Raw genomic sequence first — 26,507 nt, 5'->3', positions numbered from 1 at the left:
TTTCGGCTAATTTGTTAGATCTTACAATCAGTGGATCTGATGTAGGAGAATTTAATGGACATATTGGCTCTGGTCCTAAGTATGTAGATAAGCGGACTCAGAGCTATTTACTTACAGCGATGAGATATCGACAAACATGCCCCTTTAAAGATGTCAGAGAAAAAATGTCTTCTTTACTTCAATTGCTTCAAAAGGTAAGTTTTATCTGTATTTTTTACACAAATATTATAACTGTATAAAATTAAATGAGAGTCAATAATCCATTGCAATATTTACTGCTGTATGTGTTCTGCTAATGCAAGTTAAACATGGTCTAAGATTTGTGCACTGCTGCTCTTACTGGCTAAATGCTTGGAAAAGGTCAAAATATTATGAAGATTAATATCATAATGATTAGATGCAGCTATATTAATCATTATGTGAATACAAGTTATTATTTTGTGGTTGTCATTAGTTGTACACTTGAAATTGATACACGCTAATATTTTGATATTCAAATTAACGTTTTTGGTCTCCACTCAGAAACCTGAAATATTGTATTAATATGTGTTATGTTATTACTGTAAAGTAAGTATGAACTATGCAAAGTTTAGGGCACTGTTACGTGCCAGAATGGTGCATGTGTAATGTCAAAGGTCAATTTGGATTTTCTTATGTAAAGTTCTTATGTACAGTATTATTATGGTAGATTCTCCGCTTTGCTGTTACTTAAGGATAATTTATGATGAATATTAGAAGTAGACTGTAGTGTTTTTTTTCAATCATTCAGTACCATTCAACTGTAATGTAAGTAAAAAAATAAACAGCTTTAATTTCATCTAAATCTGAAGAAGCACCCCAAAGCCAAGATTCTTCATGAAGGACTTCACATTCTGAATATTAAACCTATAATAAATAAATGTCAGCAAATAATCCTAAAATAGTAGTGTTGATTTGATGCTGTGATCCATGCAAAGGCCCATTGCTAATTGTCTACAAGGTGCCATGTTGATTTGATGCTGTATCTACAAGCTGCCATTTAAACAAGTTATTTTTTGATCTAATTGCATCAAATATTGTAAGATAAATTTCTACTGATTTCTATTAAGAATTCTTGACACATTCAAAAGGCTCTTGAGTGTAATCAAGTGATATGTATACCTGATAATACACATGATACCTACAAAATCAACATAGTTTGCTAGGTGTTATGCAAAGCACTTTGGTACAGGGCCAGTTTGCTAGAAGAAGATGATGATGCAGTGCCCTAGTCAATCTGTGGAGGTAGGAAATATACTTAAATGTATGTATTACAGGCCCGTAGCCAGGGGGGGTTTTTGTGGTTCGGGCGAACCCCCCCTTTACAGCGAAACCCCCTTAACCGACTGCGAACCCCCATCCCCGACATGCCCAATACCTCACCCTCATCTCCGAAAATTGTCCAAATACGTGCCCCACAGTACAAAAAGTTGTTCGTAAATTAAAAAATTTGTAAACTCGTTCGGAATAACTCATACAGTACCTTCTTCCCTGTATGAGCGTACTTCGAGTGATATAGTCTGTAAAGAGTTGCAAATGAATTGCCGATTTTAACCTGAAAAACAAATGTTTGGTCCCTGCATGTAACATGATATTGACGCGTCTCACAGCGAGCTGGGGGACGGACGAACGATTCGTACAAAGTACACCGCCAGACAACTGCGTACCAATTGTTTAGATCACTGGCAGTCAGGCTGAGCATGCATAAAGTATATAGCCTTCCGACATACATCAGTATTTATGTGTGGCTATGAAGTATAATGTACCATAGAGGATTATAGTGAATATTAATATTTTACACTATAATATCTATGGTATCATGTACTGTAGTTCACATTATGACATCCGATTATTTTTTTCTAGACCACCAGCCGATACGTACTCAAATGTATCAATATCACCTATTTACATTGGCATATTAAATTTCCTCAACAAATTGCTGTAAATAAATATTATAGATAGAGCTATAATAAGAATTGCATTTGCCTTCACCCAGTGTGCTTTTTTCGGGGCTTCTCCTAGACATACGTTCGCATTGAACTTGAACGCAAAACAAAATATCGAGTAAATGATCAAACAATCGGCGGTTCCGCACAGAGCACGCGCATCTAACATACGGCAACAAATGTTATCGTTAGTCCATGAGTCCAAGTACGATCGTTTTGCTCATTGGTAGCATGCTGCATGAGAGTGTCTTTTCCGGCCATCTAGGGGTGTCATTTAACAAAATTTGCTTCGCCTCAGGCCCCACCCCAGGGGGGGGGGTAGGTATGGGGGTGGGGGTGACCCAAATACTTAGTGTGCGAACCCCCCCTTGACAGATCCTGGCTACGGCCCTGTATTATCAAAAGTACTGTAGTACTTGTGATACATAATTGATTATCATTCAATATTTTTATATTTATTTTTGATGATGTTGATCTCAATGCTATCATACCTGAATATTTTATGTTGAGTTTAAAATACTTTTGACCAATGATGTTTTGTACTGTATGTATCTGCCAAATACCATGAATAACATTAATGTAATTTAAAATCATTTGTTGTTGTAAGTATATAGGGTAGAAGTACTGTAGTGTAGCAGACCTACCACATAGCTTTTAAACAATTCAACATTTACTTTTAATTTGATTATTTATACATCCTCTATATATCTCTTTATTTAACCTCACATTGACAGGTTACCTTCCTGTTACCTTCACTTTTCTAGCTAATGGATTTTAAGAATGTTAATGACTCTAACAGAAAACCACATTAATTCTCTTAATCCTAATTGGTCAGATGAGGTGGGCCAAGCCCAATATTACCATGCACTGACCACATTATTAACACACTCTTTTCTCAACCAGCATCTTAGCTACACCGTTTATTGCTCTGTCTTATCAAATATTGTATATTGTATATTTTATCTATTTATTGAGAATCCTCACTTGATTCACTTGGAATAAATTGCATAGTTTACTGTATACATTTAGTAGTTGTTTTGTTTTACCGTTGCGCCGACAATTACTAAAGTGGTGACCCTCGACTTTCTTATACCGAATTTAACTTAAAATGGAAGGACAACAGCAACAACGACAGCTACCGCAACCTCCAGCACAACCCCAGCACCAGGAACAACCTGTGGTGCCCGCTCCTGACGCAGCAACCGTCAACAGGCCAATTTCTTCGGTAGCGTTGAAACTGCCTCCATACTGGCCCAATGATCCGATATTGTGGTTCACCCAAGTGGAAGCACAGTTCACAACGCGTGGGATTACAGTAGATGCTACAAAATACGCTTACTTAGTCGGATCATTGCAACCTGAAATTGCGCAGGAAGTTCTGGATCTACTTCTCAACCCGCCTACTGATAACAGGTATGTGAACTTGAAAGATACCTTAATACGTCGGACAACTGACTCCGACCAACAGCGCCTCCGCCAACTCCTGACGGCCGAGGAGTTGGGGGATAGGAAACCGTCGCAATTATACCGACGGATGTTACAACTCTTAGGCGACAGGCCACTTGAATCTTCAATTATGAAACAACTATTCTTAAGTCGCCTCCCAACTAATGTACAGCTTATCCTAGCTTCAACCAAGGATGAGTTGGACCTGGGAAGCTTGACATCATTGGCTGACAAAATTATTGAAGTATCTGTAACTGCAACTGCGCCAACAAGTGTATCGGCAGTACACACGGACAATACACCCTCCTTGTCTGCAACCCTTGAAAACCTGCAAAAACAGATTCAACAACTGTCGACGCAAGTTAATTCCTTGCAATCTGACCGACGGCACAACAGATATCAAAGTCGAAGCACAAGTCGACACCGAAATCGATCGAGTGGTAGGCATTCATCTCCTGCTCAACCTAACAGTACCGATCGCTCAGCTCAACATTCAAACACCACTCCTCAACTCTGTTGGTACCATGAAAAATTTGGAGTAAATGCTCGAAAATGCAATCCGCCGTGTTCGGAAAACTCCAACGCCGACAACTAAATGCGACGAATGTTGCTGGCCGTCAAATCGTAAGTCGCCTTTTCTTTATTGTTAATCAATTATCCAAACAACGTTTCCTCATAGACACTGGGGCAGAAGTTAGCGTTGTTCCACCTACTCACCATGAGCGTCTACATAGGCGACAAGAGTCTACTTTGACTGCCGCAAATAATACATCTATCAACACTTATGGACATCGCTCTGTAACCTTAGACTTAGGTTTGAGACGAACATCTCAATGGTTATTTGTTGTCGCAGACGTCACACACCCCATCATAGGGGCTGATTTTTTAAGACATTTTGGACTGTTAGTCGATATGAATAATCGACGACTCATTGACACTACCACCAACCTGAGTATTCAAGGTGTCGCCTCCAAAACTTCGCCTCTCGGTCTTATATTTACCACCCTTGAGGCTAAGTCCAATTGGGACTACATTCTTACAAAATTCCCAAACATTACACGCCCTTGTTATCAGGAAGCGTCGCTAAAACACGATGTGACACATCATATTCAGACCCATGGTCCACCAATTTCGTCACATCCTCGACGGCTCGCACATGACCGCTGCAAAACAGCCAGACATGAATTTGAACACATGATGCAGCTTGGAATTATACGCCCCTCTAAAAGTAACTGGGCATCACCTTTACATATGGTGCCTAAGAAAACTCCTGGGGATTGGCGTCCCTGTGGGGATTATCGAGCATTGAACAATGCTACTGTTGCAGATCGGTATCCTATCCCGTACATGCACGATTTTACAGCATCTCTGCACGGATCCACTATATTTTCTAAGATTGATCTCGTCCGAGCTTACCATCAGATACCAGTTGAACCTGCTGATGTTCATAAAACAGCAATTACTACACCATTTGGACTTTTTGAATTTGTTAGAATGCCATTTGGCCTCCGCAATGCCGCTCAAACTTTTCAACGTTTTATTGATCAGGTAACGCGTGGATTGGATTTTTGCTACGCTTATATCGACGACCTGCTTTTTGCAAGTTCCAACGCCGAGGAACACGAAACTCATCTTCATCAACTATTCACACGTCTTAATGAGTATGGCGTTGTTCTCAACCCAGCGAAATGCCAATTTGGAGTTTCGTCACTCGAGTTTCTTGGACATCATGTTGATTCGCAAGGTGTCCGACCACTTCAAGTAAAGGTCGAAGCGATACAAAACTTTCCACAACCAACTTCTTTACGCAAACTTCGTGAATTCCTTGGACTTATTAACTTTTATAGGCGATTTATACCGCAGTGTGCCCAGATTTTACAACCTGTCACAGCTCTACTTGTTGGGGCAGGTAAGAAACAGGATCTGGTATGGACCGACGCAGCTTTATTGGGATTTAATAATATTAAAGTCGCCCTCGCAAGTGCTACATTTCTCACCCATCCGCAGCCAGATGCACCTTTAAGTATCATGGTTGACGCTTCGGATGTGGCCATAGGGGGTATACTACAACAATGCATTGACAACAATTGGCAACCTATTTCATTTTTCTCACAGAAGTTGAAACCAGCGCAGACGCGATACAGCACATTTGGTCGTGAACTTTTGGCGGCATACCTTTCAGTTAAACATTTTCGTCATTCACTTGAAGGACGCTCATTTCATATTTTTACTGACCATAAGCCACTTGTGTATGCTTTACTCGCCAAACCAAATCGTCACTCGCCACGCGAAATCCGTCATCTCGATTTCATATCTCAATTCACAACGGACATACGCCATGTGAGTGGAAAAGCTAATGCAGCAGCTGATGCATTGTCGCGAATCGAACTTAATACTTTCAGTCACAACACAACTAACATTGTTGATTTTAGTCTTATTGCTGCTGCACAAAAGAATGACGATGAATTGCACAAGCTACTTGAATCACCGTTTTCACTACAATTTCAAAACTTTCCAATTCCAACTTCTGACTCTACAATTCTTTGTGATATTTCCAAAGGCAATCCACGTCCATATATCCCACAAGAATTCAGACGCATAATATTTGACACTCTACATTCGCTATCACATCCTGGTATACGAGCAACACAACGTTTAATTACTGACCGTTTCGTATGGCCAGCAATCAATCGTGATGTACGACGATGGTCTCAAACATGCATTCAATGTCAACGTTCCAAAGTACACCGGCACACCGTTTCGCCACTCTCTACTTTTTCTACACCTGACGCCCGTTTTGACCATGTACATATAGATATTGTTGGACCTCTCCCTCCGTCAAATGGTTTTTCTTATTTACTCACTTTTATCGATCGTTTTACTCGATGGCCCGAAGCCGTACCTATTCCGGATATCACAGCCGATACTGTCGCACACGCATTTGTCAATCGATGGATCGCTTCATTCGGAATACCTTCAACCATTACAACAGATCGAGGAAGACAATTTGAATCTGCATTATTTCATTCACTCGCCAACTTACTAGGAACTAAGCACATTCATACAACTGCATACCATCCTATTGCGAACGGACTTGTAGAACGTTTTCATCGACATTTGAAGGGTTCTCTCAAAGCACATAATGATCACACTAAATGGACAGAACATTTACCTATAGTACTTTTAGGCATTCGTACAGCCCTTAAGGCTGATCTAGGTCATAGTGCTGCTGAACTTGTTTATGGCACTACTTTAAGATTACCTGGACAATTCTTTAATTCAAACTCTGAACATTGTGATTATTCTAATTATATTGATAGATTGCGTGATAATATGAGTAAACTACGTCCCACACCTACCCGCACCAACTCTAACCGTAAATCCTATATCAATCAAGAAATATTTAATTGTACCCATGTTTTTGTGCGAAGGGACTCTGTTCGAAAACCCTTACAACGTCCATATGATGGTCCATTTAAGGTATTAAGTCGAACAGACAAACACTTTGTTCTCGATCTAAATGGTCGACAGGACACAGTCAGTATTGATCGCTTAAAGGTAGCTCATTTGGATACTGATATATTTAAAAGCCAAGAGCAAACCCTCACTCCCAAGCTACAAGCATCACCCCTAGTCAAACCAACCAACCCGTCACCCATTTTGGCAACCCCTCCCCGTACTACTCGTTCTGGTAGACATGTTCATTTCCCTCAACGTTTTGTCTCGTTCTATCATTAATTCTTTCACTGGAAGGGGGCTCCTGTAGCAGACCTACCACATAGCTTTTAAACAATTCAACATTTACTTTTAATTTGATTATTTATACATCCTCTATATATCTCTTTATTTAACCTCACATTGACAGGTTACCTTCCTGTTACCTTCACTTTTCTAGCTAATGGATTTTAAGAATGTTAATGACTCTAACAGAAAACCACATTAATTCTCTTAATCCTAATTGGTCAGATGAGGTGGGCCAAGCCCAATATTACCATGCACTGACCACATTATTAACACACTCTTTTCTCAACCAGCATCTTAGCTACACCGTTTACTGCATTGTCTTATCAAATATTGTATATTGTATATTTTATCTATTTATTGAGAATCCTCACTTGATTCACTTGGAATAAATTGCATAGTTTACTGTATACATTTAGTAGTTGTTTTGTTTTACCGTTGCGCCGACAATTACTAAAGTAGTATGTGTTCCTTAAAGAAAAATGTAAAAATTGAATTTAGAATTGTGGGTTTGTAAAATATGATGTAATTTTTAAGTTCACTCAGATAGAAAGTTCGTGTTGAGTTCAATGATTTTCAGTTATTTACACAATTGGGGTTAGAGTATTATATATTGTACTTATTTCATAATTTTATCCATATATTGGATTTCTGGTACAATGTATTAATCTACAAATTATTTTTTTATTTATTTTTTTTTTTTATTTTTATTTTCCTTTCTTTTTAATATAAAATGTGTATATTAGTATTCATATTATACTGAAAACTAGTAACATTTGAAACCTTATACACACTTCATTACAATGTGCAACATTCCTATTTCCCATGATAAATGTTGCAAGGTGTCAATTGGAAAGTAGTGTGAAATAGTCAGGATATTATTTTGCAACAAAACAATCAAAACTTCTGCAATTAGAATATTAATGTCACAAAGATGACAGCTCATTTAATAGTACTGTATGTGTAGCAAATTATCCATGCATGTCAATTTGCTTTTTAATTTTATAAAAAAAACCTTTCCAATGAAGATGTCTACGCTATCATATAATGTCAATTTCAATAAGTTATTACATAGTTTGTGTTCCAAAATTTACACATTTTTGATTAGAAGAATGCTTAGACTATGAATCCTGATAGTTCCTAAGTCTCTACTGCTACTGTACTGGGTCATTACATTATGGATTCATAGTTTCACTGATTTGACTATCTATTGTTTCTCGTTTTTCATAATTCTTAAAATTATTTTTTGTTCAATCATTGATTATTTAACAATGCTGCCCTCTACAGTATGTCTTGGTCAATAATTATGAATATCACCTCATATTGACTATTCCATTTAATCTGTAGGGAAAGAATTTTAATAATTTTTATACTAAAAGTAAAACATGTTTAGTTTTTGTTCAATGCAATGTTTGCATACCAAATGTATTTGTACATGTTATCTGAAATCCTCTTTGTCATGGTTTATTACAGTATATTACTGTATACAAAAATTGAAACAAACTATACAGTATTAATGTTTACTGAAGCATGGCATTATGATATGAATATTCATATGGGTATATTCCATTGGTGACAGCTACATTGTTGAATGAAACAACCTTGTTTAAATCAGCTGTTTATAAGGTGATGCAATACAGCTGTACTAGAAACAGGAACAAGAAACAAAAACAGTTTTGCATGGTATTATTATGATGTGTGATCAAACCCTGTTTATACCAAGTAACATTTGTAGTAAAGAAGGACAGAGTACTGAGTTAGCCAAGACGATGGGTAGGCAGTTTTGTTACCAAGATGAGAGGCAACTAAGAGAGATGCTAACTATTAATCAAGATCTTTATAATTTAGATGATCATCCTGTTAATTTAAACAAACTTCAGGTATGCATCATGTTTACAAAATAGTAAATCTGAAGAAGATATCATGATTTGTTGCCCATCACAAGTTGTTTAAAGGCTACCTAGTCTTGACACATATCCTACTGCTGTTTGGCTGTATCTAGCATTCACATCGCCTGAAATTATTGTATGATAACCGATTTTATTCATACCACTCTGCGTAAATAATGCACTTATAAATTGTATTGTCTTAAATTTAAACTGCTTCTGAAACCCATCATTGTCACCTCCTTCTCTGAACTTAAGAATTAAGTTGGACTCATTATTTAACATTTAACTAAATTGTATGTAATTGTAAATCAGTAATCTGTCTTCAGTCACATTAATGATTTTTTTCTTTTATACCTTTCCTTATATAGTGCACTGTTTGACTAAGTTATTTTAATTAAATTAATATTTGGAATTGTTTTGTATCACGTTCTCTCAACTTTTTTCAAATTAATTTCTTCCTCATCTTGGATGTGGACTTATGCTTCAATTATTTAAGTATTTGTTATCATACTCAATATGTTCCCGCTCATGAGTATTTTCTGACATTACCTATACAAATTAACAGTGTAATTACTATTTTTCCAACAACTATTTAATCTTAAGTTTGTATAAGACATTTTATAATAATCTATTTGTTTGTTTATTTGTTTATCTATTTGTTTTCTTTATTTGTTTTGTTAGCAGTTGCTTCCAACTTAGAGTAATAATAATTTTTTGTTATACTAGTAATTCTTACTGACACTGGCTTTTTAAATTGTTCTTAACCACACTATTAACTTATGTAATACAGTTACTGTAGGTCCGGTAATGTACGTTTTGCTGAGTAACCTTGTGTACTTTTTTAGTTTAATCTTATATACGTTACTTGCAATATAATTCATTATTATATTTTGTCATAAAACACAGCAGAATGATTAATAATATACATCCTGGGGTCAACGTCCTGGGGTCAACAAAAAATAATGTCAAGCACATAGAATTTCACTGCCAGAGCAAAAATTGGTAGTAATAGTATGACTACGGTATCGAAATTGCCTGAAGGACAACCTAATTTTTGGAAATTTTGCTAACCCTGGGAATAGATAATGGTACATTTGATAATGGTACATTTGATAATGGTACATTTGATTTGCATATCATTAGATAACAATGCAGAACTGCTAGAAACTTACAGAAGTACTTACTTTATATAATAATACTGTATATAAATATTATTATTTCTTAAACCTAAAAGAGATAAATTTGGTAGCCCTACAATATATTAATATTATTAACCCTGTCTGCAGACAGACAGTGTAGGCTAGCAGTCTAGAGGGATTTGCATCGAGTTGGTCATGTTACAATCCATGCGTTATAAGCATGATACAATTTGCTATATAATAAGTTGAATAAATAAAACACTTTAAAGATACATTGTCCCCCTAAACAATTTTTTTAATTGAATATGCCATTTTTAATGTCACATAATAGTTAGTGACTTTGACCAAAAATTATTATTTCTTTTTGTTTTTTTTGGTTAAAATTAACTACTTCTTTTGTCTTTTTATACAGGTATGTGAATTTATTTATTTTTTTTCTACAGAAGTGAATAACTTTAATGAAACTGTAAAATGCATATTCAAATATCTGATTTTATTCATCTTTATTTTTCATGTTTTTGGAGGACAATAAATTATTGTATTATTTTTTTATTCACAGTTTTTTATTCAAGTTATTTTTTGTATATTAATTATTATTGTATAAATGTATTCAAAGTAAAAATATGTGATATATTCATTACAGATTGTATTTATAATGTATAAGTAGAAAAGTTTACAGTTAAAAATTGATGGCTGAAGTGTGGAAATGTTGTTAGGAATAGTAGCTAATAACACAAACCAGCAGTACTATATGAACCAACCTGTACAACTCATAACTCAGTCGTTAAAAAAATATTGTTATAAACTAACAATTATTTTGAAATACCTATGTAATGTATGTATTTAAACTTTTTATCACAACTCCTTGTATTGTCAATTCATCAATAATATTTTCAATTTTTATAATATGTCATGTTAAAATGTCATGTATTTTGATTGCTAAGGATCTGTGTTAAGTTGCCGAGATGTGATATCATGGACCTGGTCCATTGTGATATTGATATTAAGGTTGATCTTTATTTTTACAGTCTACCTTTCTGTGTTGTCTTTGCTATCCACTGAGGTCAATAGGAAGTACTTGGCATGACCTTGTCTATAATGATGCAATACCTCAATCCTATTACATGTTAATTTGGATAGCTATTAATTAGCAATAGGAATATTAAATTGGATTTAAATTGGCTACAATACATCCTGTAAATTTACAGTAGTATGCCAAATGTTTAAAATAATAATTTTTGATACATTTTCTAGTTTTAAAACGTGATATAAATTCCTGCCATAGGTTGCATCAGCTGTACAGTGTTGGAACCAATCCAAGTAATTAAGTGGACATTTAATAATATTAATAATAATAATGTACGGTAGTCATTTTACTATGAATAATATGCCGCAATTGCATTACTCTGTTTTTTGTTTTTTCCTTTTTTTAAAGTCAAGTTTGTGGTAAATTATAGAAAAACTGTGTTTCAATCTTTATGGTATTGCCAAAGTGCTGCATGTATTTTTAGCAAACCATTGTCCATCACTTGTTTACTTTTGACAAATGGCCAAGTTTGGACAACTTCATGGGGTCAGTTAACTAAATTGTTCCGCTGGGTCTTTTAAATAAGACATATCAGCTGTATTGTTAAATTTTTATACAATATTAGGCAATCTGCTTGGAAGTCATCACCATCATAATCATATCCTTTCACTAGATATAAGGGGGGCATTGAACTTCAGTTGGCACTTTATCAAGTATGCTTTGGATACATATATTATATATATTATATTTCTCTAAAAATATTACAATTGTTGAAATATTTGCAGTATTTCATCAGTTTTAATTATTAAACAAAATTTACATTTAATATATAAATTATAATTGTCAAATTGATCTTCCTAGAGTATTGCAATGTTCCAGTTCCTTAGTAAACTAATATTTAATTGTATTTATCTTTTTTAGGAGCACAATATTCCAGTTCCTAGACAACTAATAGAAGGTGCTACATGCTTCATTCCAAACAAAGAGGTAAACAATTGTAATGTTTTGTTGGCACCCCTACTACTGGGTTAATCTTATTCATTTCAAAGTACATTAATTGAAACCTTGTTGCAATAAAAATCATACTAAAGTATTACATGCAATTCAGTAAGAGATGACAATATTCCTGTTTCTTGCAACTACTGTATGTGCAAGTTCAATTCAACACAGTGGAATTTTCCAATGACCCTTGACCAGATGAATGTTCTGTTGATATGCTTTGTTGCTGCTTAACACTTTCACCGCCAGGCATTCAATAAAGGAAGTACCCCTCACCGCCAGCCATTTTAGATAAATTTACCTGTTTTTCAAAGCTCATAGCAAAGGTGTTTGTAATCAGAATAACATGCAATATACACTCAAATAATGAGATAGAAATAAACTTTCCAATGGTACCAAACACTTTATTGAAATAAAACTGTAATACCACATAATTGTACAAAGAACTTGGCTCACTTTTAGCACTTTAGGCTCAATCGGAGAACAAAGCAGAGATAATGAGGTTTTTAGCCTGGCTGCACCGTCTGTCAGTGTCACGATTCTCAACCTATTCTACAAACTAGCCTAGGCCAGGCTAGCTAAATTATCTCCAATTATTTATTACATTTTATAAACCAGATTTAGGTACAAATATACCTTCATCATCTGGGGATAATAAATACTCATTTTCAGAGTCAGAGTTGGCAAATATTTCTGCAATTGCTTCGTCCGCAGTAAGCACTTTATGTTGTTTACGGATGATAGGACACGATGTAGACCAGCTGGGTCAATGGCACTAGGGGTTAATAAAGTATCAAAATATTTGCGGTCCAGATCGATTTGGATGTTGAAATTTCTACATGCGGTCCATATATACCTGATCTAACAAATTCTGCAATAAAAAGCCAAAGACGGAAATTTCCGTCTTTGGCGGTCTGGCGCTGGGCATCGAAAGACGGAGATTTCCGTCTTTGGCGGTGAAAGTGTTAATAGGTTAGGCATTCTTTGTGTAATTTTCAGTGTCATTTTCAGCAATATTTATTACATAGATCTGATTGCATTATTATAGTGTTTGAATTTATGGGCCTATGTAAAAAAAAAGGACTTGTTCTAATGTATAGCTCATAGTCATGAATGAAAGGCGTTAATTAGTAATTTTTGAATAAGAACTTTTGTTGATATATGAAACAAATACATTAATTAAAAATGGTAATAAATAAACCATGCATTAATATTTAACAGATGAAGTATAGTACCATTTACCATTTTGTCACTTAAGTACTTTTACTTAGTATTGTGTACCATCTGAAAGTATACTTTACAGTATGTCAAAGTTGAAAAAGACTATGTGATATGAGGGGATAGAATAAACAGATACTAAAAATATATATTTCAATTTATAAATAATGAACCAACCATCGTATGATTTTATACACTAGAGGTCAAAGGTGATTAGTCATTAAACAAATGGATACCAGGTATTTCCTTGATTAAAAAAGGCAACTGTCAAATCTGACCTGTATGATAAAGTAATGATATTGTAACTTGTGCAGCCATATCCAGGGTACTAGAAGAATCAGCAGGTCTAACAACAGGAGAATGGGATTGTATGCAAATTATCTAGGTTTTGGTCTTCTTTTTGTTGTTGTTCTGTATTGTACAGTAACTTGCATTTCTATATCTGACTGAAATATTATCATAATATAGTTTAGTATGAATTTCATATTATGTGTTGCAAAATGATGATTTTGCCAAGTTGTTTAAACTGGTTTTAACAGGCGAGTCAGTGTCAACTTAAATTATGGAGATTTTAACTTTTATCATCAAACATGTTTACTTACACCCTGAATTCTGGCTCAAAACAACTAGCATATCTTGAAATTTGTGCTGGTATACACTTGGATATGTGTGTGTGAGACTTTGGATTTGTAATGTTAAAATCCAATACGTTGTTCGATGCATCAACTTAGAAAGAGTGGGTTTGATTCTGAGAATAATATTCAGTGCAAGTTATTATATACAAAATATAATTAATATTTATTACACTTAAAGCAAGGAATAAATATTTAATGAATCATGTAAAGTAAATTACAGTAGGAGTAAAATGCAACACAGCACAACATACAGTAGATATAGTAAAATGCAACACAGCACAACATACAGTAGATATAGTAAAATGCAACACAGCACAACATACAGTAGATATAGTAAAATGCAACACAGCACAACATACAGTAGATATAGTAAACTATTTAGATTTTCTACATCATTGTTGTTCTTATCAATTTGACAAGTTAACATTGATTGACATTTCTTCGACATTGTTGATTTGTTAAATTTGTCCATAAACGTTCCAATAAAAAAAATATTTCTGACGATTTAAGCAATGTAGATAGATGATATCAGGATAACAATGAGCACAAAGTTCAAACTTAAATAAATAATAAGTTATAATATCTTGACAGTATGAACAATGATAATGCATTTGAAGTTCTTGACGAGTTCAGGCAGGTTTTCCAGTGTAGTATGTTTCAAAACCATCAAACATCTATAAGACAACGTGATGGCATGCGCATTTCACAAGAAAAACTTTTTATGAACATACCATGTTCAGTTGTGGATATTATGACCAAACCAATGCCTGCGGTAAGAAAAGTCTAGGATAAGCTCTTTTGTATTCAGTAGGTACTGTAGAAATGATGTTTCTGCAAAAATTGGGCAATTTAGATAATCATCATTTTAATAAATGTACTGTATGTGCATTGGATGTTGTATTGTGTTTGTCTGAAACGGCGAGTAGATAGGAGGATCTTCAATGTTTGTTTTAGCAGTTTTTAGTCATTTCTGAAATAGCAAATTATATGATGCGGTCATTGTTTCCAACAGTCATTTATCTGTATCTGCAGCAATATGGTTTAAAAATAGCAAATTATATGATGCGGTCATTGTTTCCAACAGTCATTTCTGTATCTGCAGCAATATGGTTTAAAAATAGCAAATTATACGATGCGGTCATTGTTTCCAGCAGTCAGTAACCTACAGTACCATTTCCTGCATTCAATTTGCTTTTTTTATTTTTGACAGTTTGTATTTGTATTATACCTTCCTACTGCTAGCTATATCATTTAATACTAGGCCCTTCCTACTGCTAGCTATATCATTTAATACTAGGCCCTTCCTACTGCTAGCTATATCATTTAATACTAGGCCCTTCCTACTGCTAGCTATATCATTTAATACTAGGCCTACTGTTAATAATATTACCATAATGTCATGTTTTATCTATCAAGTACATATGGGTACAATAATGTCCTGACTGTACCGTACATCCAAAACACAATACATCTAATTTATATTAAGTAAAATTTGTATATATTTGATTAAATATAATGTTAGTGAACAAACAATGAATAGGGAAGGATATGCATAGACAATTAAATTTAATGTAGGTTGGAATGAAAACTAACTTATGATTTTCTTATTTAATAAAGCATTCCAACCAGCAATTATTATGTTTTCTGTATTAATTCTAGGTCCCAGCAGTTGATTCAGTGCCAACTATTAAGCTAGTTAAGCCATGTATTACCAAATGTAAATGCCAAGCCTCGGTCACACCTACTCAACTAACCAATCACAATGTTTATTTCATCACTAATCTTTTCAACAGACCAACTTCACAATATCAGCTGATGATCTAGAACACGTTTTGGACCAAAATGTGTCAATCACTTGCAGTGTTACTTATGTCCTAGAACCTGATTAAGCAATCAAAACAACTATGACTTGCTAAAATTTACAATATAACACAATTCAAACTTCACAATTCAAACTGGGATTAAATCTCAAGCTACCCATGGTTTAATAAAACAAAGTAGTTTTATCCTTCTATTTTAGATACTAATTACTGTTAAACTATATTACCAACCCATTCCTTGGGTGGTGGTAGTTTGTTTTCCACACTCTCAGCAACTGGTTGCTATTACTTACAAAAAACTATAGTTTCCTTTCTAATTGAACATTAAACAGACTTTGGATAATCTGTATGAAATTGCATAAAAGTCACAGACTATTTAGGAAGGAAACTGTTAATAACAAAGCACATGATTCATTAGTTTTTAAACAAGTAAGAAGTCATAGCTAACTGTTTTGTCCCATATTTAATATTTGAAAAGTAAACATAAACAAATTTATATAATTATAATCGGAGGTGAGAGTAACTGCGCAGTTAGGCATACTACCGCTGAAATCATGGAAATAATCTGAATACAATAATACATTTAAGGAAAGATTTACCATGAGTCACCAATTAAATTATGGCTCCATCAAGACTTAGATGCCAACACAATTTCTTCAAATTTTGCCGAGAATGGTTTGAAAAAAACATCACATCTGACCACAGATAAAAAGCTTGTTAATGAAGTTTATATTCAGATTGCTTTTAAGAGTTCACTGCTTCTGGTCAGAGATAAAACGGTTTTCTGAGGAAGTTTGACAAACAGTTTGTTTTCAACTCTGAACACTGCATCATCATACCAGAGTTTAAAAGGCTTTTTATTTTATATCCAGTATCTGCAAGCATTATTACTGTTGACAACAGTTTCAGAATTGGCAGGAATTATATATTTATGTAGATTTATTTAAAATGACTGGAGCACCAGTACACTTAAATCAGCTTCTGAATTATATCAGCAAATTTGCAACCTCTTATTTCAAGGTAAAGTTGTGTTTCTTGGGGCAAGCGCTTACTGGTTTTTAATTATTCAACAGGTTTTACTTTGTGACAAATACTCTTTGGATCATTTTGAATGTGATATCCATTGTTACAGCCACTCGATTTTATGAGTTATTTAGATCTATTAATAGAAACATATTCCAGCCCAAAAAATTGTAGTTAAATATTAATAAAATATTTATATTTATGTCTTTCAGTTTAAACAAACAGGGAATCATAATGATGACCAGGTAGGCATTGTTACTGTGTTTACTGTATTCATTTGTTAATATTATTACATCATGTTTAACAATGATCGATTTATTACAATTACCATACTACCATAATTCATATTCATTATTATTTAATGAATTGCAATCTTTTAATGAGGAACTATGCAACCATTTCCCCCCCTTTTTCTCTGAATTTCTAATAACCAGATGTAATCGATTATCCTGTTTTTTAAACACTAAAAACCTTGAACAATGATAGAATATTCTAAAATTAGATTTGGCATTACAAATCATTTAATTGAAATGGAAACAATTCATTTTATTTTGTTATGTAACACTTCATGGTAAATTTAACAAATTACAAGTCTATACGATATTTCCTGTTCTAGAAAATTGATATATACAAAATTCATTGTTAATTCATCCAATTATTTACATCTAAAATATTAACATATTATTATATGGTAAATATAGTTAGTATTTATGGATACTGTATATTTATTAAATAATTCATTTTTAGGTACAACAAATGTATATAGAACAGTTCATGCAATCAAGTCGTCTCGATCATGTAACTCAAGTTATTGGACTCCATCCGAAATACTTAAATGCCTTCCAAAGGACGCACAACTTTATGTTAAGGGGTGATGGCCCCCTTTCATATGAATTCCGGCATTATATTGCCATTATGGTAAGACTTTACATTTACTACCGATTGGTTCATTGTCCAATGTGATAACGTGTGGGTTTGATATTCTCAAACGAGTGTTAGCAATAACTAATATGGCTTATAACATAATTTGAATTTTTTGGATTGAAGCCAATTACTTAATGCAGAGGATAATGGGTGGAATAATTTTAAATGTCAAATTCTTCAGTTTGTCGATTTAATGAATGAAGATGTTGAAAGTGAAATATTTGATAAGGAGAACATTTTTAATTTTTCAATTTTAGTCTAGACTTGTTGAATATTATCTAGTATGTAGTATCTGCTTTCCATGTATTAATGTTTTATATGACTCATTATGTTATTGATGTTATTTCCATTTAGATATTTAATATTTGTTGATACGCAAAGGAAATCTACATGAATTAGAAAAAAAAACTTCATTAATATAACATGTAGAAAGTGTTTAGAGTAGTTGTAAGATCTTGATTGTAATTGATCATTACAGTAATAATGAGGTTTATATTCCTAAGATCCTCAATCAATCTGTGTTTTCCCCATAATATCCTCTTTTGTTTCAAATATCATGTGAAGAAACAATAGATTAAACGTTTTGTATTACGGTACATATGATAACTTGACAAGCCAGCTGACAACTGTACTGAATTAATAATGTGGAGGTGTAGTAGTAGCATTAGAGTGGGAGGCGATGAAAATCATACCATTATTTATTGTATGTTGTGTATTTACAGGCTGCAGCTAGACATAGATGTGCATATGTGGTTCGTCTTCAAGAAAAAGAATTTCTTTGTCAAGGAGGTGATCCAGAATGGCTAGAAAGTATAAACAACATCCCACAGAAACTAAAAGATTTATATGATATAATCAAGATCTTGGCTCACCAACCATGGCTAATTACAAAGGAACACATTGAGGTCAGTTCAAATTATGTAATAATTGTGAACATAGGAAAGGAGACTGTGTGTTCTCACATTATGATTATGTGACAGAAACCTTCTTGTTATTCTTCTTGTTTTTACAAAAATTAGGATGCTTTAATGATGAATCTTCACTTTAAATATTATTATTTTAACTTCATGATGATTGATGATCTTTATTTATAAGTAATCTTGATTTCACACATTGGTGTTGTCTGTGACACATGTGGTTCCTTTTGATCGGTAGATTCTGTATCCTCATTATTGACTTTCAACTGAAAAATGCAGGGAAAAAATTAAATATATATATAACTGTTTTCTTTGACAGAAACTTCTTAAAGGTAAAGATAGCTGGTCTTTATCTGAGTTGGTTCATGCTATAGTGATTATGGCTCACTTTAGTGCGCTGGCAAGTTTTGTGTTTGGATGTGGTATCAACCAGGAGGTTGATATGGAAGGTGGTTACACTGTCCAGCCTCTGTCCATTGCAGACACTAACAATGACTTGGTGGAGGATTTATCTAATAATGGTCTCTCAAATGTAAGCAATCAATACATACTGATTAATTGAATTTTAAAAATCTATAATATAATTTAAAAATTAAGATGAATATGTGGAGAATGTATGATAAGTAATCTAATAACTTTGCAATACTGTTACATTTTAATGGTTTTTTATTTGCCTTCCTGTATGTTTACATTTATGTGTAGTTTTGCTGTGAATTTGCCTTCCTGTATGTTTACATTTATGTGTAGTTTTGCTGTGAATTTTGATCCGTCATTTTTAATGTTTCAATCTTTGTAATACAATATTTTCAGACTTTTGTCTGCTTTTTGTAAATTTGTTATACCATTTATAAAATAAATAAATAAATTAAGATACACTCAATAAAACCCTGGATAACTGATGACACAATAATCCTCCATGGTATTTAAATCATTCACACAAAATAATGTATTGATTGTAGGAGACTCAAGAGCCTGAACCAAGTGTGGATGAACTAGTATCAAGAATGGAAAAACTTAAAGAACAGGATGGAGAGCAATTCAGCCAAGAAGAAAAAGTCAAAAAATTTGAAAATATTCGCAAACAAAATGTAGATTGTAAGTTTTGATAAGTTGGTCTTTTTTGCGAGTGCTACATATATATTGTCATGTTTTTATGTTGTCTGCAATGTTCAGTGTGTTCAGGTGACCTGAGATTCTATACACTGAGGAATTATACAAATACTGATCATTATGTATCTCAAAATGATTTAAATAGATTTAATAAATTATGAATATTGATATACAGCACCAAGGACCTTCATCTGTATACAACAAAAACTATGGAATAGGGAAAGGTCCCCTATATTTAGTTCTTTCTTTTTACTATCATATTACTGTTTTTTCTCTGCAGTACCACAACCTAGCAAGGAACTGTGTATGACAAAAATTGATGTTACTCAATATGTATTAGATTCAGAGTTCAGTTATAAAGACTTTGTAAAAAGAGGAGAAGTTGGAAGCAATACAACATTTAGAGCACAGGTAATTTAAATACCCTCGATATTTAAATACCCTCGATATTTAAATACCCTCGATATTTAAATACCCTCGATATTTAAATACCCTCGATATTTAAATACCCTCGATATTTAAATACCCTCGATATTTAAATACCCTCGATATTATTTAGTATTTTGTATACAGTTTTCTGTATATATTAACTTTGTGATGACAGCCATATGTTAGAAGTGCAATGAACGCAGTCATAGCAAAATTACAAGCAGTTTGTTTGAAATAAGCTAACATATTCAGTAAATGTTTCCTTTTTTAATATTAAATTAATTAATTAAGTAAATTAGCATTAATGACATTTGATTTTATTGTTTGTTGTTGCAAATGCAGTGAATTCAATGAAAAGTACAGTTAGTGTTAGTACAGTATAGTTCATTATGTAATCACACCACATTTATTTGAAACAATATGCTATTCAAGATGGAGCATGCATCCAGATTATTCATTAATTGCATGGAATCTGGCAATAAATTGCATCTGTTTATATTATAATATAATCATTTTAATAGCGTTGTTTATTTATTTTTTTTAAAGGACTATGCCTGGGAAGATCATGGTTATTCACTAGTAAACCGACTCTATCCAGATATTGGTCCTCTTCTTGATGAGAAATTTAGCATTGCAAAAGATCTCACCTACAACACGTATGTAATATGTCTCAATTGTTCTGTTTAATGTAAAAACTCTTTTAAAAATGTTGGTCCTATGTGACTAGTACAATAGTATAAAAATGTAAATAGTATAATAATATTGTTGTACATTGTTGTTATTAGAATGGGCAATAAACAAGAAGTGGACACCTTTCTTTTACGTCAAGTTATCTGGATCTACATTCATTCCTTATTTGGTATTCGTCACGACGATTACGACTATGGAAGTGTAAATCAGCTGATGGAGAGGTCATTAAAAACATACATCAAAATAGTCACATGTTATCCAGAAAGAACGACCAAGAAAGACTATGACAACTTTTGGAGAGTCTTTAAACATTCAGAAAAGGTTAGTAATATTATAATTGCACGTTTTTGTGTCATATATTATGCTAAATTGGCAATTAAATCAATTAATACATGTACAAGCTACTTTTTTGATTCAAGAATTTTTGTTGCTTTTAGGTCCATGTAAATATAATGATATTAGAAGCACGAATGCAAGCAGAATTATTATATTCATTACGAGCTATTATGCAGTACATGACGTGATAGAATCCAGCAGTTGAATCTCATTAAGCTGAATAACCAAAGATGATCTCACTACATGTACTGCCAGCTGACTTTATCAACACCACAGATTGTCACTCGGCTGCTGCTGCTTGTCAGGCAATACAGTATTACAGCCCTCCTCAGACAAGACTCTTATTCTTTGAAAGGATAGATTATTTTGGGAGCTTTGCAATATTTTGATCAAAATAAATCTGGTCCTTTTATCATGTCAAAGTATTTTTGTCGCATTACGTTAAGTAGGACAGCTTGAATTATTAAGTAGTTAAGTTGTAGATAAATTGCTCTAAAGCATCTCATGAATGTAGTGTTTAAAATTCTATGCATGGAATAAATCAATCAAATGGTGAAACACATTAAGGCAGCAACCAAAGAATGGATCCTACAGAACGAAAGATTCACATAGAAATTCCAACTGTCATTGATATAGTTTTTAACTGTAGTAATAATAAGTAAAATTAATTTATAAGATTACATAACACTCTTGTTTTAGCAAGGCCAGCACATAACACTCTTGTTTTAGCAAGGCCAGCACATAACACTCTTGTTTTATCAAGGCCAGCACATAACACTCTTGTTTTAGCAAGGCCAGCAAATATGTCATATGTTTAATAATCAGCATCATAGCTCACATTTACTACAGTATTACAAACAATTATTTGCTTACATCATAACCTTCTAAACATTAATAAATCCATGGTCAATTGCACTACCAAGTTTTAAAGTATATGTTGTTAAAATTTGCTGTAAAATATTTGAGTACATGCTGCATGAACCCTGCTATGATTGTATTTAATGTTTGTTATCTATAAAAATGTAATGCGCTTTAGATTTAAGTTTTTAAACTACTTTGATTTTAAGTAAGGGTCTGAGGGAATAAAACAATACTGTCAAGTTACAATATACAATATCATTCTTTATTGAATAGTAGTTGTTGGAATATTGCTATGTTGTGACAAATACATATGCCTTATTCAAATACATAGGGCATATGATGTTGAATAATTAAGTACAATTAATGGTATCATTTCTAGTGCACCTGTGATAAGTATTAGGTATGTTAGCATACCCACCATATTTATCTTTGTTACCCAATGTGTAATGGTATCATTTCTAGTGCACCTGTCATAAGTATTAGGTATGTTAGCATACCCACCATATTTATCTTTGTTACCCAATGTGTAGGTGATTTTGAAAAAATAAGTGTTCACAATCTACATGTATCGGTACACACAGTTCTGTATCAGCACTAGTTCTAGGGTGATTTTAATTAATTCAGTCAATTGCCAATTAAGATATGTTCTACAGATAAATTTAATCACAATATTTACTTGGTAATCAAGTATGTAAGGTTTAAAGTAAATAGAATTTATTAATGATTTAATTGATGAGGTTACCAATTGAGCATTACACACTTATCAATGGAGAGTTTGTTTTCATTAAATGAACTTTATATAAAGAACACGCGTAAAGTCTGTACTGTACCGGTATCCACCGACTCATTAAATAAACCTCATACAGTTAAAAAAACAAATTAATTTATTTTGTACTGATGATTACCATACTGTTAATGAGCCATAGAGTTGATTACATAATAAAACATTATACTAGTATGCCAGTAACTTTTATAAAATATTGTTGCTGAGTAATGTGGTCGTTTTAATATGTAAAAGCCATTTTAGACCCAATAATACTGGGTTGTTCCAACACTGAAATACTCTATGTTGTTTTACATTGTTATGATTAATATATAAAAATGTTTTTGGTTGCTAAAACAATTGTAAATATATATATATTTATTGCTTGTTAAGTTCATGCAATATCAAGTTGCATATCTTCCTATCAACATAAGAGATAGTAATTCTATGTTAGAAGAGATCTTCCAAGTCTGTTTGCACTGCTGCTGTGTGTGTATTAACTGGGATATATGAACCTGTATGGGATTATTATGTATCGATTGGTTTGACTATGTAAGTGATTTTATTGTGCTAGCATAGATTGAAGAGCAATATACAACAACCTAATATATATGTATTCTAAAAAAAACCAATATCATTCCTATTCAGTTATAGTTGACTGTTTACCACAAATGTTAATAAATCAGAAAAACTGAGTTTGTGTTTTTTCATTTATTATAAAATACTGTAGTAATACAGGGAAAGAAGATTTTGAAATATTAAAATGAAAACCCCCTCCCTGCTGTGATGATGTTGTTAGGCAATTTAGTTTATTTATTCATTAATATTGTTTATTATTATTTATTAATTCTTCTTCTAAAAACCAATTCCATCTTTGTTCAATGCTGTATATATTTTTTGATTATTTCTACCAAGTTTAATGTGGATAACTCAACATGCAGTGTATAATCATGAATAATTAATGAGCGAAGATATGAGTAGCGGAAAAGCTGTTATCTGGCGGCCGCCACTTAATAATTAGTACATGTCCCGTCACGTGACATGTACGTGCATTGGATCGGATCAGAGGCGATGTTGCATGCAATAAAAGGCAGGCAATGCTTAGGCAACCTGCCGTCGTAGCATGTGCATAATTATTTATTTATTTATTTGGAATTACACCTTTAGATCGGTGGCACACTTAGCACAAAGGTGCATCCTTCACAATACAAAATATAACAATTAACAGAAAAGTAAAAAAAGGCAAAAGCAACTATCAACCCCTATCCTACCCCCCCCCCCCCCCATTTACATCGATACATACAGTAGATCATTACTTTACACAATGAATACAAAACAAGATATAGTAAAAGTGTATAAAATAAAATCAACTGATAAACACAGCTTATTACGAACCCCTCCCCCCCCCCACCCACTTTTTTTTTCAATTTACTTAATGTAGCAATGTAGATAACATAGTTATTGAGTCATGGAATTCAGTGAATCATTTCGAAATTTCCATGCTTGTTTTAGGTATCTTTTACAAAAACTATCCAAAATATTTTCACACTCTCATCAATTAAATTATCTGAGTATCCCAAAATATATTTAAGTTTGTCATTTTCATGAGAAGTATAAAAAGTATCAAACATATCTTTGCTGCCATTTCTATACATATCCACATATAAATTAAATAATTCCTGATTACGTATATTATTTAAAGCTGGACAATTAAGGATGAAATGATGGATGTCTTCGTCCGAATTTGTACCGCACAATTTACATTTTTTATTATTATCAATATTCCAATTTGCAGTTCTATCATTCAAAGGTAGAGTATTTGAACGAGCTTTAAATTTTAATGCAGCACCTTCAAAATTAGTTTTATCAATTAAGTAATTTTCAAGTCCAGGTTTTGATTTTAATGTTTCATAGATGTGGAGACTTGATTTATTTTGTAATTCAATTCTCCATTCATCTATCATTATATAGTTAAGTTTTCTTAAGATTTCAGAAATTGGAAAGTAGACTTCTTTATAATTTGAGAGAGTGGTGAAAATATTTTTGGATTCACAATTACACTTCAAGAGAATATCGTTTATACAAGATAGAAACTTATACCTTAAGTCTTTAAATTCACAATTAAGTTGTAGCATTCCAATAAACATAATTTTTGGCCATCGATAGTTTTCCATCTTTATAATTCTATGGAAGTATTGATAGTAGAGCAGTTAATGACATGAGTTGTGCATTTTATTACCAAAGCATGAAACTTGGCACAAAGTTTCTTTGATGTATATAGATTCAAAATATCGGGGGGTGCCAAGTGTCCAACGTCCGGTATGGCGGCCATCTTGATTTCAAAATGGCCACCATAAAAACAAAAAATGTTCACATCTTGGCAACTATACACATTAGAGACTTAATTCTGGTCTCAAATTGTTCACAAACTATATATTTCTATTTGCTCTAATGAAAAGTTTCATCCAAAAATGACCGGAAATGACGTTTCTTACAGTTTGACCTTTGACCCCGTATTTGTATATCTCTGTAACTACTGGTCATTTTCAATCGATTTTGGTGTCATTTTGTTCAGAATAAATACATTTATATTTGTAGTAATGAAACATTTTCACATAAAATGACCGGAAATACAATTTATGACCTTTGACATTAATTTATTGATTTTTAATTATGTGAATATACTGTAGGTGGTTTTTGTTGGTCTAAAGTGCACCTAATTTTGAACTTCAACCTGATAGGCGTAATTATATTAAATGATTAATGGACTTAAATTGTATATAGTACATAAAATTGGTAAACATTGTGCTTGGTGGTACCATTAGTTCAATGATGTTGGCACCTTCTGATTCGCTAAAAGTGTTAATAGTTTGACAGAGGAAATAACATACATGTTATTGAATACCGTAAAACCTCGAAAAGGTGATAGTATGAGCTTCTTTTCGAGACAGACTGTATTTGATTGTCAAATGAATACTAGTATGATGATCGTATTTATATCAATATATTATTAATGACCTTACAAAGAACCCTTTCTATTTCAACAATTAAGCCACAGTTATTCTACAATTTATTGTTTTCCAAGTGGTAGGCCTATTTTGATTGCATCTTATTTTTGTATGCTTCCTCGGTTAATATGGTCCTAACCCTCCTTCTTTGGCTGTAGATGATCTTATACCCCATTCTTTGTCTGTGGATGGTCTTTACCCGCTTCTGTGTCTGTAGATGGTCTTACACCCCTTCTTTGTCTGTGGATGGTCCTACACTCCCTTCTTTGTCTGTGGATGGTCCTACACCCCTTCTTTTTCTGTGGATGGTCCTACACCCCCTTCTTTGTCTGTGGATAGTCTTATGCACCCTTCTTTGTCTGTGGATGGTCTTACACCCCTTTCTTTGTCTGTGGACGGTCTTATACCCTTTTCTTTGTCTGTAGATGGTCTTATACCTCCTTCTGTGTCTGTTGATGGTATTACACCCCTTTCTTTGTCTGTTGATGGTATTAAACCCCTTTCTTTGTGTGTGGATGGTCTTACACCCCTGTCTTTGTCTGTAGATGGTCTTATAATCCCTTCTTTG

The 26,507-nt window shown here is 33.2% G+C and overlaps 1 protein-coding gene across 2 annotated transcripts; it reads left to right on the top strand.

Moving 5' to 3' along the window:
* Nucleotides 1-6: 6 nt before the first annotated feature.
* LOC140054073 (sestrin-1-like) lies at nt 7-23,626 on the top strand. 2 transcript variants are annotated; one of them, XM_072098909.1, is made up of 11 exons: nt 7-194; nt 12,128-12,193; nt 17,114-17,146; nt 17,649-17,819; nt 18,548-18,730; nt 19,062-19,274; nt 19,702-19,837; nt 20,133-20,263; nt 20,828-20,937; nt 21,067-21,292; nt 21,409-23,626. In XM_072098909.1, exons 1-11 carry the CDS (start codon nt 120-122, stop codon nt 21,493-21,495), a joined length of 1,431 nt encoding a protein of 476 aa, XP_071955010.1. In that variant the 5' UTR covers nt 7-119; the 3' UTR covers nt 21,496-23,626. The 2 variants fall into 2 exon arrangements, with proteins under 2 accessions (XP_071955010.1, XP_071955009.1); XM_072098908.1 differs by lacking the exon at nt 7-194 and adding an exon at nt 8,684-9,031.
* Nucleotides 23,627-26,507: the final 2,881 nt, after the last annotated feature.

Source organism: Antedon mediterranea, chromosome 7 (assembly GCF_964355755.1).
Source record: "Antedon mediterranea chromosome 7, ecAntMedi1.1, whole genome shotgun sequence".
NCBI lineage: Eukaryota > Metazoa > Echinodermata > Crinoidea > Comatulida > Antedonidae > Antedon > Antedon mediterranea.
This window is presented reverse-complemented; position numbering and strand designations above follow the sequence as displayed.

Bases quoted from the DNA above. Each gene is read 5' to 3' on its own strand.
- LOC140054073 (XM_072098908.1), top strand. From the start codon at position 8,843: ATGATGTGTGATCAAACCCTGTTTATACCAAGTAACATTTGTAGTAAA. The intron at 9,032-12,127 runs GTATGCATCATG...TATCTTTTTTAG, and splicing joins TTAATTTAAACAAACTTCAG to GAGCACAATATTCCAGTTCC. The intron at 21,293-21,408 runs GTTAGTAATATT...TGTTGCTTTTAG, and splicing joins TCTTTAAACATTCAGAAAAG to GTCCATGTAAATATAATGAT.